Source organism: Psittacula echo (genome assembly GCF_963264785.1).
Source record: "Psittacula echo genome assembly, chromosome: 8".
Classification (NCBI taxonomy): Eukaryota; Metazoa; Chordata; class Aves; order Psittaciformes; family Psittacidae; genus Psittacula; species Psittacula echo.
In genome coordinates this window covers 5,793,869-5,808,320 of record NC_137744.1, presented here as the reverse complement: position 1 = coordinate 5,808,320, position 14,452 = coordinate 5,793,869, and the positions used below count along the sequence as shown (strand labels likewise).

Below are 14,452 nucleotides of genomic sequence, written 5' to 3'. Positions count from 1 at the left end.
AAAAAGTTGCTAACAATGTCTGACCCTTCAGCCTCAGACATAACAGCTCTGTGGTCTACATCGAGACATTGGGCATTTCCCAATGCAGTTGTGGTTTCTGCCACTGAGCCTCCCTTGTCTTCATCTCTCTTCAGTTAGAGCTGATGGAGTGAAAACTGTGTTTTATAACAGTAGTAGCAGTAGACTTCCAATTATTTCTGTGTTGAGAAGTCACTGAACCTGTTAGTCTCCCTTGTGATAGGTGAGAAAATATATTTTCTGGTTTATAATGCCAGATTGAACATCTGTCCTTGAATGGAGTGCACCAGACCCCAAAGGTGCCTGCTTTTCTCCATGGACAAGAGAGGGAGTCCAGACAACTTACTCAAATGTAAGCATCTGCTTTTGCGTAGACAAATCCTGCCTGTAGCTCCCTGCAAGTTATTATTGGTTTAAGCATCGTATTATTTACACATCCCAGTACGGCATTTGCAGGTTTTGTCACTGTGTGACCTTGCACTAAAGGCACATCCCTCTGACCCTCCTGCCAGGCACAGCTCTAGGCAGTTCTGGGGACAGGACTCCATGCAATGCTTCATGCAAGGCCAGGAACTAGCAACACTTCACCCACACACGTGACTTCTGACACTCTTCTGACTTGCCTTTCTCTTCTCACATCCTCTGTTTTTGAAGAGAGAGAATTGTTACCGTACAGGCATCCATCATGCACTTGAGACCTGTACAGCAGCACACACCATGCAAGAACTGTGGAAGAAAAGGCAAATAAAAGACAGGTTGGCAACTGAACAGCTGACAAAACTACCCATTTTTCTTTTGTGCTTTTTCTGGCTTCATTTTAGTAGTAGTCTTAGCTTTGACTGCTTTTCCGCATTACAACTTCTTTAAAAGAACCAAAACTAGAAGAAAGAAGTAACTAAAAGAAAGACTTGCTGCTGACAGTCAGTTTGTCTGACTGCAATGGACTGAAACCTCTAATGTGTATTTTATCTGTTTAATAAAAGTCTCCATTTACTTTGGTGCCTGCAGTCATCCCTTTACTGTCACGGACCAGCTAGGCAGCTGTAGCTAAGCCAAAGATTTTACTGAAGTAAAGATGAACAGAGTCAATGAGAATCCTAAACCAACCAACAGAGTTACACCCTCATGTTCCCAAATTAATAAGCGCTAAATGTTTCATTGCAATCAATACTGAATTTGAGACATAAATCAATTTTCACCCAGGACAAACTGTAAGATTAACCAAGCACAAACATCTTCTACAGATCGATAATCCACTCATCCCAAAAGTTATATAAAATAAGGCCAAAGGACACTTCAAATGCGTAACAGGAAAATATGTTTTGTAATATTTTGCCACAAAACAATGATGTATTAATATTACTTGTTGTATGTGCCATGACTATGAGCACACACAGAATCCCAATTCCCTTGCCTATGAACCCATGATTGTGGGGCTGCTGCACAGTCAGATGAACCAGGCTGAGGGTTGGATGTGTCCAAAGCCCACATCCTGCCTGCTTCTGGTTTAACAGGAGGCGTCACAGCAGATTTCACATGGCAGCGACGGCAGCCTCACTGTGCCATCACCATGCTGCCACCCTGCTGATTCCAGAGACAGCAGTGTTGAAGAGCAGCACAATCACTGCCCCTTCAGTAGGACCAAGTTTTCATGCATGAGAGATGAATGAATCAGGGAGTAAAATGCCTTGGGCCTGAAGAGCATGACTGTGGGATCTGTGAGAGCACTGAGATCCTGTGGTGGAATCTCCTAATGTTCAAAACTTTAGTGATTTTTAGCACAAAGGAGTAAGAAAGCAACGTATCTAACCGCCTATTTGGGGAAGGCTAGAAGTCAGCCACCTAAGAGTGACTTTGGTGTATTTTGCCTTTATTAAGGAATACCTTGATCTGCTTCAGGCCAGGCGGGTGATCAAGGAAAACATTCATCAAGTACTACAGATCTTCTCCAGATCAGGAACAGGCTTTCCACCTCTGCAGGACATTCCTGCAAATAGAATGCAAATATTGGTAGTGAATTTTAAATCTGTGCTTCATCTGCAGTGTGCATTTTGATCCAAGCATTCAACCAAATTACCTGTCAAGCAAGTTGTTCAGAAGATCTTGACAGACTCTTCACCAAATTGCTGTTCCTTTTCCACAAAAGTTCCGCAAAGACTTCGCAGACTATACACAAAGAATGAAACAATAACTGCAGGGAGAGGGGCGAAACCTCTCAAGGTCACTGACAAAAGCAAGAGCAGCACAAACCCTGTTGGTAATGAAGAACTTCTGCTATTGAAAGTATTGCTATTGAACTTCTTGCTCTTGAAAGAAGACCAAGAGCTCTCAAAATGTGTTTCAGACAATTTCTAGTTCAGCAGATGGAGAAAACTATTGAAAGTGCTATTTAAAATCTTGATTAGGAGAACTTGAAGGGGACATTATTAACAGGTAATGAGAGAGAAAAAAAATCCACTGATACAAGAATATGCTCTATTTATACACACTGGAAGGAAAAGCAAAACAAAAGAAAATCTTCTTACTGACAGAAAAGAGGAACAAATATAGGAAGACACACACAGAGAAAAGCTGTACCTTCCTCACTTCAGCCTCCAAATAAGGTAAATTGCCACACAGCCTTTTTAGGAAGATGATAGCAACAGGTAGCAGCAGGAAAGAAGAGACTAAGTTGTATTTGGTTATGCAGTTACACAGGTGCCTGGACAATGCCCTTCCCAGTGTTTAGGCCAGTCAAAAATCATGGCATTTGATGGTTCTACATTGGCTAAAGGGAAAGCATGGAAAACTGCGCAGTCCAACTCCGAAGTCCAGGAAGGTAATGAACTATTGGCATACAAACCCTTTCAGAATGAGGTAATGTAAAAAGTGACAAACCAGAGAGTCACCATGAATTTGCCAAGAATAGGGGGAACAGATGTTCAGAAGCAGCACTGGAAGGGATCTGGGGATTACAGGAGATCAGGAAGAGTCTGAACCGACACGGTGAGGCTATTGCAAAGTTGGCAAATGCCGCACTGAGGTAGGTTACCTGATCAACCTGCTTATGGGGTGGAGGTGTAAAGACGAATGCAAAGTTGAATAGTCCAGAGCAGCCAGAGAATGAGAAAAGGTTTAGAAATTGCAGCCTATGAGGTCATGACACCTAAGAGAATTTGTTCAGCCAGAAAAATGAAGTTTAACAGCGGATATGGCAATATTATGTGCAATGACACAGGATCTAAAAAGATAGTGTAAATTGATGCTTATTAATTGTCCTTTTTATCTGCTGGACACTGGGCAAAGAAACATAAATTCACAATCAACGTACAGTTTAGATGCTGTGGAAAACCTTGTGGTTTAAGGACAGTTGAGTGCTGCAAAATGCCACCTAGGAAGACTGCAGAATCTCCTTTATTGTAGGCTTTAGAAAGGGATGAGACTGGCTTTTGGGAGGAATAGTCAAATTTCAGAGCAGCAGCTCCTGCTTTAAGTCTTAGTTACCAAGTGTTTTGCTCCTAAGGTGGTATTAATACACCTCTTTTGCTCTCCCTACTCAAAAACATGGTGGAAACCCTGACAGAAATCACCATTAGCTACAATGTAAATAAGAGCGAATGTTCCTTAATCCCTGCACAAGTCCGAGGCTTCACCTTATGGCCTACCTCAGACTCTAGGCCCAGCTCCACGGATGATCTCACTTGCCTCAGCTCTGGTCTGACAGACCAAAGGGCACCTCAAAGCCCAACCTGGTCCCGAAAATCCCTGCTCAGCCGCTGCTCGGCCCCGGAGGCTGCTACACTCTGCGGTCACCCCGCTTCTACCCGGCAGGGCCGCGGCGGACAAAGGCCGCAGCCCCTTCGCGGGCTGAGGCACACGGGGGAGCGGCGACCCCTTCCAACAGGTACCGCCCGGGCGGCAGCGTTGGCCGCCGCGGGCCGGTCAGCTCCTCCCGCCGCCCGCTCTCGGTGGCGAGGCCGAGCGCCCCGCGGCATGGCGGCCCCCCGGCGCGGCGGGAAGACCAGGGCCGCCGCCAAGGCGGCCATGTTGTCGTCCTGCGGCCTGTGGTAACTTTCGGGGAAGTTTCTTTCCCGGCCTCTGGGGGGAACGCGGAGAAGGAGGCGGGGGCAAAGACAGGAGAGTTGGGGGGGTGAAAATCCGCCGCCGTCGGGGCAGGACGCGGCGGGGCCGCTCGGAGAGGCGGCAGGCTGGGGACGTAAGGGGGTATCCGACCCCGCTGTCTCCCCGCGCCCCCGCCGCGGGCCGCGCTGGGTCCTCCGGCGGCGGCGCCGTATTCACCGCGCGCTTTAGGCCACGGCGCTGCGCAGACAGCGTACAGCCGCCGTCCCTCCGCCCGCCAGCGTCGCTCGCGCCGCGGCCGCCGCCCCGCCCCTCCTCGCCTTCGCCCCGCCTCCCCGGGCCGCTGCTCGGCCGCCCATTGGGCGGCGCGGCCGTCAGTCGGCGGCTGGGCCCATCTCGCGCTCCCCATTCATGCAGTTTGGTTGCGTGTTGGTGTATTTTACTGTTTGCAATAAAGAGGGGGGGATTTTTTTTTGTTCAGTTTCTGCTGCAATTAACTCTTGGTCCCTTTTATACATCTTCTTTTTTTTTTTCCTTTTTTTTTTTTTTGTTCAATTTTGCAGAACGGTTGAAACAGTTTGGGTTTTTTTTTTTTTTTTTTTTTTTTTTTTTTTCCCGGTGGTTACATATATTTTTTTTATATCTTATCTAGATCTATATATTTTGCAATCAACTATTAAGGTGCAACTATGCCCAAAAGAAAGGTAAGTACGGAAATAAGGACAAAATAGGGGGAGAGAGAAGGGGAGCGATTAAAGCGGCGTTCGCAGAATTATCCGCGGGGTTTTGCGCGCGCGCGTGTGCGTGGATTTGGAGTTTTTCCCTTTTTTTTTTTTTTTTTTTTTTTTTTTTTTTTTTGTGCATTTTTAATTTCCCGTGCATGTCCTAAAGCGGAGCCGGGGACGGGAAGGAGAAGGTCTGCGGCGGGTGTGGGGCTACCCGGCGCGGGCAAAGGGAGGCCGCGAGTTCACTTCGGGCCGTTTTCGCTGGCGAGGAGGAGGCTGAGCAGTGTCTCCATGCTGGATTACAAACAGCCATGGTGCTGCCGCTGCCCCTGTGGAGAGAGCACAGCCCGGCGCGGGAGGCTCTGCCGCTCACCCACCGCCCAAACCTTGGTCCCAACCCTCCCGGGCACCTCCGAGGGTATTTTAGGGCAGATCGGGTCCTTCCCCGGGAGGATTTGGGTCCAAACGGTGCTTCTTTCTCCTGCGTTTGCCTTTGTTCTCCTTTTTTTTTTCCTCCCACTTCTTGTCATACCAGATGGTTGTGCAATGGTAATTTGGAGCCATTAGGCGGCGCAGAATTTGAAACTGTCCTTGAAGGAAAGCGGGGAAGGGATTCACCACCATAATTAGGAACTTTGGCTTCGAGGCCAACACCGACCGACTATTCCCTTTCCTCTTCCCCCCCCGCCCTATCCCCGACCCTCCTCACTCCTCCCCTCAACCGCGGGCACCGAGGCCGCCATCCGCCACTACAGGGGCTGGGCGCTCCCGGCCGCCCCACTCGGCCCTGAGGGCTCGCTCCTGGCGCCCCGCGGCTGAGGGAGGAGGAGAAGGAGGAGGCGGTGGTGCGGCCGCCCCCCACCCGTCGGGCTCCTCGGCCGCCTGCGGGGCTTCGGCCCGGTCCAGCCGCCCCCGGCCCAACCTGCGGTTGGGCCGGGGGCGGCTGGACCGGGCCGAAGCCCCGCGAGCGGCCGCGATCGCGTCGGTACCGAGCGTCCGGCATTGTCCTTGCGCGGAGCCGGCGACGACCTTGTTGTGGCAGGTAATTTGGCGGGAACTTTTTAAACGCGGCGACGCCTCGGCGCGGTGACGTGAGCCCGGCGGCCCCGTGGCATTGTGGGAGTTGTAGTCCGGGGGGGGGGCGTCCCGCCATCGTTCTCCTTCGCTAGATACCGGTCTCCTCACGCCGTAGGAGCAGGGAAGGGAGTCAGGCGTTGCGGTTCATGTCTGCAGCGTGGCACCGGGTGTCCCCTGCTTATCCCTGGGCTCTCTTCAGGGCTGTAAGGGAGGTGGCCACAGAGGGTGGCGACACCACCTCACCCCGGTCTCTTGCTTTCCTTGCAGGCTCCAGCTGAAGGCGAGGCAAAGGAGGAGGTAGGAGCTGCTTCTTCCATGCTAGTCCCCCTTCCTCCAAGAACTTGGGTAGCGCTCCACATAAATTATGAGGCCCCCCACGCCTTGTGCATGGCCTGCAGCCCCCAGGGGTGGGTTTGGGGTGCCTGTGCCCATCCCTTCACTTGTCACCTCAGGTGGGTTTTGGGTGTCCCTGCTGCAGCCAGTGGCTCCACTGGGTCCAGCAGGAACATGTCCCCTTTAGCCAGTGGCTCAGTGACAAGAGTCTTTATGGCACCACTCCTGTAAGTAAAGAAACTTTATTACTTACAGTAGGGTAAAAGGGAGGTAGCATGGAGTGAAAACTATTGAACGAAGCTGCGCTTTGGGGAAGTCATCACCGTAATGGCCGTAATTTAGTAAGTTCTAGAATTTGTGTGGGGCTTCAAAGTGCCATTTTATTGTGGGTTGTAGTTCTGAGAAAGCACTGCTGTATATGCTCCCTGAGTTTTAGTGACACGTCTCTCTTTACACAGCCAAAGAGAAGGTCAGCTAGACTATCCGCTGTAAGTATCTTTATTTATGCTTTTCATATTACAGTCACGTAGGATGCTAAGTTCTAGGGGACAGTTATAAAGAAACTGTTTCATTTTTTCCCCACCAATATTGTGAAAGGCATGGTTAAAGTATTGCAATATTTAAAAGAAAAAATTCCCGTTCTCTGTTTCTAGTCCTTGAGCATCAACACTTTACAGGCTTACTTTATACACGTGTTAGCTAACATTCAGTCTGGATGCATGAGTATCCAGAGTCAAGGGATACTGATTTAAAGATGCATTTGTTCTCTGTGGGTCTTCTCCATGCAAATACCTGCTCATAGCTCCATAAATTACCTGCTCTCTTCTTATACTTGTAATCTGCCCAATGAATTTATGGGCCCAGCTGTTGGGTAAACTGAGACCTAGAGGGTGTAAATCTGTCATGTGGGTTCAGCCCAAAGTCACAGCCTTAAACAGGCTCTTGGCAGCCTTTTCTACAGACACTCAGTGCACCCAGCCCTTTTTTAAGCCATCTTGGAAATGCCAAGTTTGGTATTTAAGAGAGGAAGTACTTAATTTTAGTGACAGCTAAGCTGTGTATTCATACATAGAGTTATGTCCAAATGTTAATACCTTTATTTTTGACACACACTTGCCTTCACAGTAGACAGTAACACCCAGACACGGTAATGATCCACTTACTACTACTATCAGCATCTGTACCGTGACTACCATAACATAGACGTGGAGACATGGGTTTGGATAACAAAACACGCTGATCTGTCTCTGATGTTTTCTTTGTAATACAGAAGGAAGCAGTCAGCTCTAAACTACTTTTTGTTTTATAGATTCCAGAAGTTACCAATATATTACTAAAACATGTATAGCATTTGTCTAACTGTTTCTTGTGTATGTTTTGTGCAGAAACCTGCTCCACCTAAACCGGAGCCAAAGCCCAAAAAGGCAGCACCTAAGGTAAGTGTTCAAGATCTCTTGAACTGAAGTTGTACTTCTCTTTCTCAAGGTGTTCATAGAGGTAAAAACCCCATCCACAACTAGCCATTTTGTTTCTTCATCATTTTCTTTAAAGATTTAAGTGAGTTAAAAGAACATGAAAGATGTAAGGATAATTTTATCCAGTTCCTAATGAAGGAATGTGGTAAACTGAACAGGTTTTAAATCGGTTGTGATGAGGCTTTACTGCTTGCCTGGCAAGGCCATTCTGAAGTTTCATGTGATGTATTGCTGGATCGGAGAGTCAGTTAGAGAAAGCATTCAAAATCATGTTTTTAATTACAGTTTCTTACCATGTTTTCATTGAAAGGCATGTTTTTCAGTTAGTTATCAGCTTATAGGATTTTAATCTGGAGATAAAGTTCTACGTGCCCATTTTCTTAAGCTGGATATATTTGGAAATGTCAAAAATATTGGCATATCTGACAGTATAGTTAAAAAAGAAACTATTTAAAGCTCGTTTTTGCCTTGAAAGAACAGTTTGAAATTTAAAAGGGGACAGTTGTGCAATCCATGAGGTGTTCCTTATGCCCCTTTTCTGCCAAACTCCCCCAGCGGTCACAGCTTGGAGTGCTTTTTTTAGGTCTGTCTGTCAATATGCAGATTGCATGAGGATTTTGCAGCTGGGAAAAAGCCAAACAAATAAAACCCAAACAACCCAACCCCAAACAAAACCCCCCAGCCCCCACTTTAGTGTTCTTTTTAGCCTGTTCCCATCGTACATTTTCCATTGTGGTTTCAGCGGGTCATACGAGTGAGTCACAGGTGCAGGAGATGCTATAGTTACAGAAGGGGTTGATGTGCTGTGGACCAGGAGGTCTGCTCTGTATGTTTAAAAGCTCTTGCAATAGCATATGGCACATCAGGCTTCCAGGTGATGAAAACTACTCCACCTCCAAGGCCTTCTGTACTGAGCAGCAGAGATGTCATGAGACACGGACAAGGTGGGGAACCCAGCTTGTAGTTCTGGGGACCCCACGTCTCAGCTCTGTAACCGCAGTGCTGCGTAAAGCAAGTTTTTCACATTGGCGTCTCTGTGGTGCAGCTGGATTTCTGGATGCCATTCCAGAGGGCAGGGGAATCCAGGAACCCTGCTGCCCTGCATTCCTGTGGCTGTCAAGCTCTGGATTGCATCTCCCTCTAGTGGCTGCTCCCCCGGGAGGAAGAGAGCCAAACATGGGTGGTTGCTCTTCCAGCCCAAGTGGCAGAGAGCTGGCTTGGGGGTCTGAAAGACCTCAGCTTCTGCTGGTGACCTGTGCAGAGGTCAGTGCAGTTGCACATAACACACATTGTTAGTATTTTCTGTTTTACAGTTTTTTTACATTCAGTTTTTGTGGCAGCATCTCAGGGTTTGTACACGGAAGCTGCATTAATTGAATCTTAAAAGTTGTGAAAATAATCATTTAGAACTCATTTTATAAGAGGGAGTAGTGGTAAAACAAGGGTTAATGGCTTTAGGCTGAAAGAGGGTAGATTTAGATTAGATATTAGGAAGAAGCTCTTCCCTGTGAGGGTGCTGAGGCCCTGGCACAGGGTGCCCAGAGAAGCTGTGGCTGCCCCATCCCTGGCAGTGTTCAAGGCCAGGTTGGACACAGAGGCTTGGAGCAACCTGCTCTAGTGTGTGGTGGCCCTGCCCGTGGCAGGGAGTGGAACTACATGATCCTTAAGGTCTCTTCCAACCCAAACCATTCTATGGTTCTATGAAGTTAAGGACTCTCAAAACTTAGTTTTGTCCCTTACTGCACAAGCAGTATGGTGTGGCTTCACTCTGCATTTGTAGGCAGTCTAGTTCTGTTGGGAGTGCTGCCTTGGTCATTGCCCTGCACAGGGTACCCCCGTTGGACTTGGAAAGCATTGGCTGTCATGCTGGTTTGAGGTCAGGATAGTTGAGCTGTATTTTTGGCTCTCTAAGAGCTCCTAATCTGGTAGATCAATATCTGTGTAAAAGGTTATGTAGTAAGTATTGAGCAGGCATCTTTAATTCTTGTTTCCCCCAAGTGCTTTACTTTACAACCTCCAGGTTCTTTAAATGTTTTATATTTGTCTGTCAGAAAAGATTCCACCTTTTAAACTCAGACATATTGAAAAATAGCTGGGAAAGAAAGTTTTATCCCTGTGTAAAACACATGACCTTATCGCTGAGTTGATGTTGCCATCTGTATAGAAAAAATAATACAATAGCATTAGCTCAGAACTAGCTGAGAGGATGGAAGGAGCTCGGAAATTGAAAAATAACATTGTTTCCTTGGGTATTTTTTTCCTGGTCTCACTCAGTTGTGGAAGGCGACTTGATCCCTTACGGAATAACTGTTACCATGTTCCAGAAATCTCAGATCTTGCAGGACAGAGCAGAGATCCTGGAATCCTCGCTCACAGCTGTGTGCTGCCAGACACTTTCTCTCCAGTCAGTCCAGCTGTGGAAGCCAGTTTCTGTGTATTCTCCTCAAATGCTTTCTTAAAAGGGGCTTTACTGGCAAAGAGCAGGCTACAGAGAATTACAGTTTTAGCTCTGTTAATACTTCGTTGTCTTTTTTTGATGGGGTAAGGAAAAGACACCCTTCTTCAAAGGCCCCCAAGCCTTTAAAAAACCTTTATGGCTTACATTGGAAGAGCAAGTAACTAACACAGCTGTGCTCTTGAGTATGGAGCATACTGATGCTGCGGGAGGAACCCTTCACAGTGGACTCCTTACTTGTGCTTCAAAGGTCTGATGAGATCTGTTCAAGTGACAGAGAGCAAACCAGCACCACAGTAGTATTGCAGTTTTAAATCTTACTGCCAAACAGTACCAATACTTGGGGGCTGATATTACTGTGACAGTTCCCTTTTTTTCTGCCTGTCTTCAGTATTGGAGGACTGTTCAGCCAATGGAGGGGAAAAGAATTGAGTGGAGGCATGGTTTTTTCTTTCCTCCTCTGGTGACTCTTCCTTCTCTTGGAAAGATCCACTCCATATCGCTGATAAATCAGTCCCCAGGGATGAGGAGAGGCCTGTTGGGAGTGGGCATGGCCTGGGAGAAGAGGACTTATAACACTGTATTGCAGTAGAGTTTCCCAGATGGGCTGAAACCCCTCAGCAAGGTCAGACTGGGGAGCAGGAGGTTAGACTGGAAAGAGACCCTCACCCATTCGAGTGCTGCTAACCTCCCGTCTTAAATTTTCTGCAGTATTGTAGGATGTGGTGCTAATTTTGGTGAATTTTTAATCATCAGTATCATGGAAGAATTACGTGACTGCTCCTTATTATATTCCATATCCAAGTTCAACCCTTAGCAAGCAGCTAATTTTTTATATGAATTAATTTTGTACGCTGATAAGGTGTTGAAATAAGAAAGTGTACTTCTTGTAACTTCTAGTCACAGAGGCAACTCCATCTTGTGAGTAGCTCTATATATATTCAGTAATCTGTTATCTTTGCTTCCCTGTGAGCAGTAATTTTGCAGATACTTATGGTTCCTTTGTTGGAACTAGGTTAATCAAGCGAGGAATTAAGCTGGTTTGCTTAGTGCGGTTACTTAGCGGCAGCAAGAGGCAGATCCTTGGAAGTGAAACTAATGAGAGTTGTGCTCATTACTGCACTGGGGTTGGGATCTGACCTTGCCATATAGAAAACTGTTGGCTACCAAAGTTGTAGCATCAAGTTTTGCTTTGATTTAGCCTGATCCACGTATGAGAATCTGCACTTAAATAATAAATGCAAAGTTCTTGTTACTGAAGTAATGCTGTTGAGCCCCCAACTTGTCGATCACACAAGTGGCTTATTATAGTAAGGAATATTTCTGGCAGGGAAGGGGGAAAGTCCTTTGACTACAGCTTTGTTACAGTTTTCTAAATAGGCATTAATAGCACATCTGAAGTATTCTGGTATTTCCACTAGTTGTACATGTTCTTTTTGTTCTGTGGTATGTCTTTCAGCAGCACAGCAGAAATACAGGCCAGTTCAACATTTTTTAGCTAATTTAATTGAATGCCTATTTAAAATAGGAATTCTTTTAACCCCAGCCATGGCTGCTTTTATATTACGTATTTCCAAGTAGCACATTCAGGACAGAACAGAAGGACTTCTCCTTAGGAACTTTGATCTCGTCTTTGTCAATAGGAAGTTAAGTGAGTAGAAGGAGGTTGTGTAGACTGTTTTGGAGCTTCGAAGGTGCTCACGCGGATGTACACGGTGGAATGTAGCATAACCATATCACGGTCTGTTTTCTTAACAGAAAGAAAAGGCAGCAAATGATAAAAAGGAGGACAAAAAAGCAGCAACAAAAGGGAAAAAAGGAGCCAAAGGCAAAGATGAAACTAAACAAGAGGATGCGAAAGAAGAAAACCACTCTGAAAACGGAGATACCAAAACTAATGAGGTATTTAGCTACAGTAAACGTGGGACTAAACACAGATGTACTGGTAATAGAGCTGCAGGAGCTAACGGCTGGGCCTCCTTGTCAGAAGGAGGTGTGTTTCACTGCAGTCCTGTACAGGCAGACAAGCTGCAGTATCTACACAGGGCAACTGCCAGGGAGAGCCTGAAAGAGTACCATTCTCCTTCAGACTCAGTCCTGCTGTATGTTAGAGCCCTTCCACAGGTGGTCTGTGCTGTTGTAGTGCCCCTCTTGGGGTTGGCACAAGAGCAATGCAGAATATTTGGGGAACAATAGAGCTCAGTCAGATTGCTGTCTAACCCTGAGCTGACTATGCATAGCCTCTCTGGGCTGCTGGATTGCCTCTTCTGCTCAGCACGGGTTGGTACTGTGCCAGAAATCTGGTTTTAAGTTTTACACAATTCTTTAAAACAATTCTTCGCCTCAGAACAATTCAACGAGAGATCTGCAAAACAAACTCGGTCTTGTCTCTTGATCTGCAAGCCTCTTTCTTACAGGTTCTTACTGTATCAGCTGCTTACCTAAGAGCTGCCATTGGCTAGGACTGGCTATAAGCTTCAGTCAGCTCCTGGTGGCTTCTTCCTAGCAGATTTCTTGCTGATAGTAGGAGCGCAACGTTTGCTGCGGGCTCCCTTTGCCCCTGTAGGCACAGACCAGCCTGTTGTGTTCTCTGTTGCTTTTGACTGGCAGTTGTCTGTCTTCATGTGTTGAGTATCATTATCCAGTCAACAGGCTGTTTCTTCTTTCGGTTTTAAAACCAAACTTCTTTTTAGCTTCTTTGCTACAAATTACTATGGGACTAATGTACTCCAAAGGATCTATGATAGAATCTTTGTTTGGATGTGCTGACTTAAAAAGTAACAGCTGTTTTTATAGAGAACAGATGAGAACCAGTTTCCGTGAAGTTTGGACAGTAGACAAGTATCATGGGTTTATGTGTAATTCTTATACTTCCCTGTGACTTACAGAGATGAGGACTTGAACTTGCCCTAGTGTATGACTGATCCTGAGCTAAAATACAGTCTAAACTTCTGCCTCTTTGGAGGCACTTAACATTCCCAAATTAACTCGGATATTAATGAATACTCATCTGTGTGTTAAGTTTTAGATTTCTCAGCTGACATGTTGTTGCGTTGATGTTTTCTGTAGTGGCTGTGTGTTCTTGTCTGTCCACACAAGATGTTGTCCATGTCTGTGCTAACAAACTAGTCGCTTTGATGCTTGTTAGAATGGAATCCGATTAGCATTACCAATAATATTTCTATTCTTCCCAAACACTTTTATAGGCACCAGCTGCTGAAGCATCTGATGATAAGGAAGCCAAGTCCGAGTAATGTTAACCCTGCCCTATATCTCCATCATTTGGTATCCGTACCTCCATGCTGTATTGTTAACAGAGAGGAATATTTTTATCAACTATTTTATAAATGCAGGTTTTTTTAGCATGAATTTAATTATGGAACATCTTCATCTCGGTTACTTGGGAATTAAATCCCTAGCAAAGAAAACAAAACAAAAAATCATTGTTTTTAAATTTTGTGATTGTAATAGTTTGTATGGTACATGGAAAGAATAAGTGGTGGTAGCTTTTGACTTCTGTCAGTGTGTCCCTTTTTGTGTAAGTCATGCTTACAGACTCCAGGTTTTAATTTTCCCCTTGTATGTGTTGTATGGTTTCTTAAAGTGGGGAGGTCTCAAAACAAATAACCGTGTTAAACATTCCAGTGGTTCTGTGGGTTGCTTTTATAAAGAAGGTGAGCTATTTTCATGAAAAAAAAAAAAAACCTAAGAGCTGGAAATCTGTTGTTTCCCAAATGTAATTTTATTTTGTCAGTTTTGAAAAAAAAAAAAAGAAAAAAAAGAAAAGAAAATAAAGTGTAATCATGTTTTTAAACGAAATACAAACATTTCTTTTAAAAGGGCAGGTTGGTTGTATGTACCCACTGTTAGGAATTTTGCTGGATTTATCTTAATAAAAAAGACTCCTCAAAAGCTGATTGTGGTTTGTTGCTTGTGCTGCAGACGTACTGCGGGAATGCTACGGAATTCCTGCAGTAGCACAGGGCTTGGGGCCGAGGGGACCTGTGCAGCCAGAATGCTTTGGGCCACAGCACGACTGGGGCTGGGGCCCCTCTCTTCCTCAGCTGTGCAAGTGGCTCTATGGGCCAGCCTCTCAGGAGCTGGGATAGGAACAGGCAATGGCAGAGGAGCCGCAGAGCTGGGAACAGCTTCCAGGTGGAGACTTGAGCTTGTGGACTTCAGTACTTGCTCAAGCCAAGGTGGGATGCTTGGTGTGGTCCAGCACGCCTTGAGCAGTACAGATGTTACTGTAAACTCTGAAGGGCATCGTCTGCTTTCCTTTTATGTGTCTGTTAATAGGTGTGATTTGA

General features: G+C 46.0%; 1 protein-coding gene across 1 annotated transcript; it reads left to right on the top strand.

Annotated features, from left to right (window-relative positions):
- The first annotated feature begins 3,783 nt into the window (after positions 1 to 3,783).
- On the top strand, positions 3,784 to 14,210 carry HMGN5 (high mobility group nucleosome binding domain 5). The gene is made up of 6 exons (XM_080624702.1): positions 3,784 to 4,781; positions 6,147 to 6,176; positions 6,671 to 6,700; positions 7,598 to 7,648; positions 11,901 to 12,044; positions 13,349 to 14,210. The coding sequence occupies exons 1-6, from the start codon at positions 4,767 to 4,769 to the stop codon at positions 13,394 to 13,396; spliced, it is 318 nt and encodes a 105-aa protein (XP_080480828.1). The 5' UTR covers positions 3,784 to 4,766; the 3' UTR covers positions 13,397 to 14,210.
- The last annotated feature ends 242 nt before the right edge of the window (positions 14,211 to 14,452 follow it).

Excerpts from the sequence above, each read along its gene's own strand:
- HMGN5 (XM_080624702.1), top strand. Across the intron at positions 7,649-11,900 it reads CCAAAAAGGCAGCACCTAAG|AAAGAAAAGGCAGCAAATGA; the intron begins GTAAGTGTTCAA and ends TTTTCTTAACAG. Across the intron at positions 12,045-13,348 it reads GAGATACCAAAACTAATGAG|GCACCAGCTGCTGAAGCATC; the intron begins GTATTTAGCTAC and ends ACACTTTTATAG.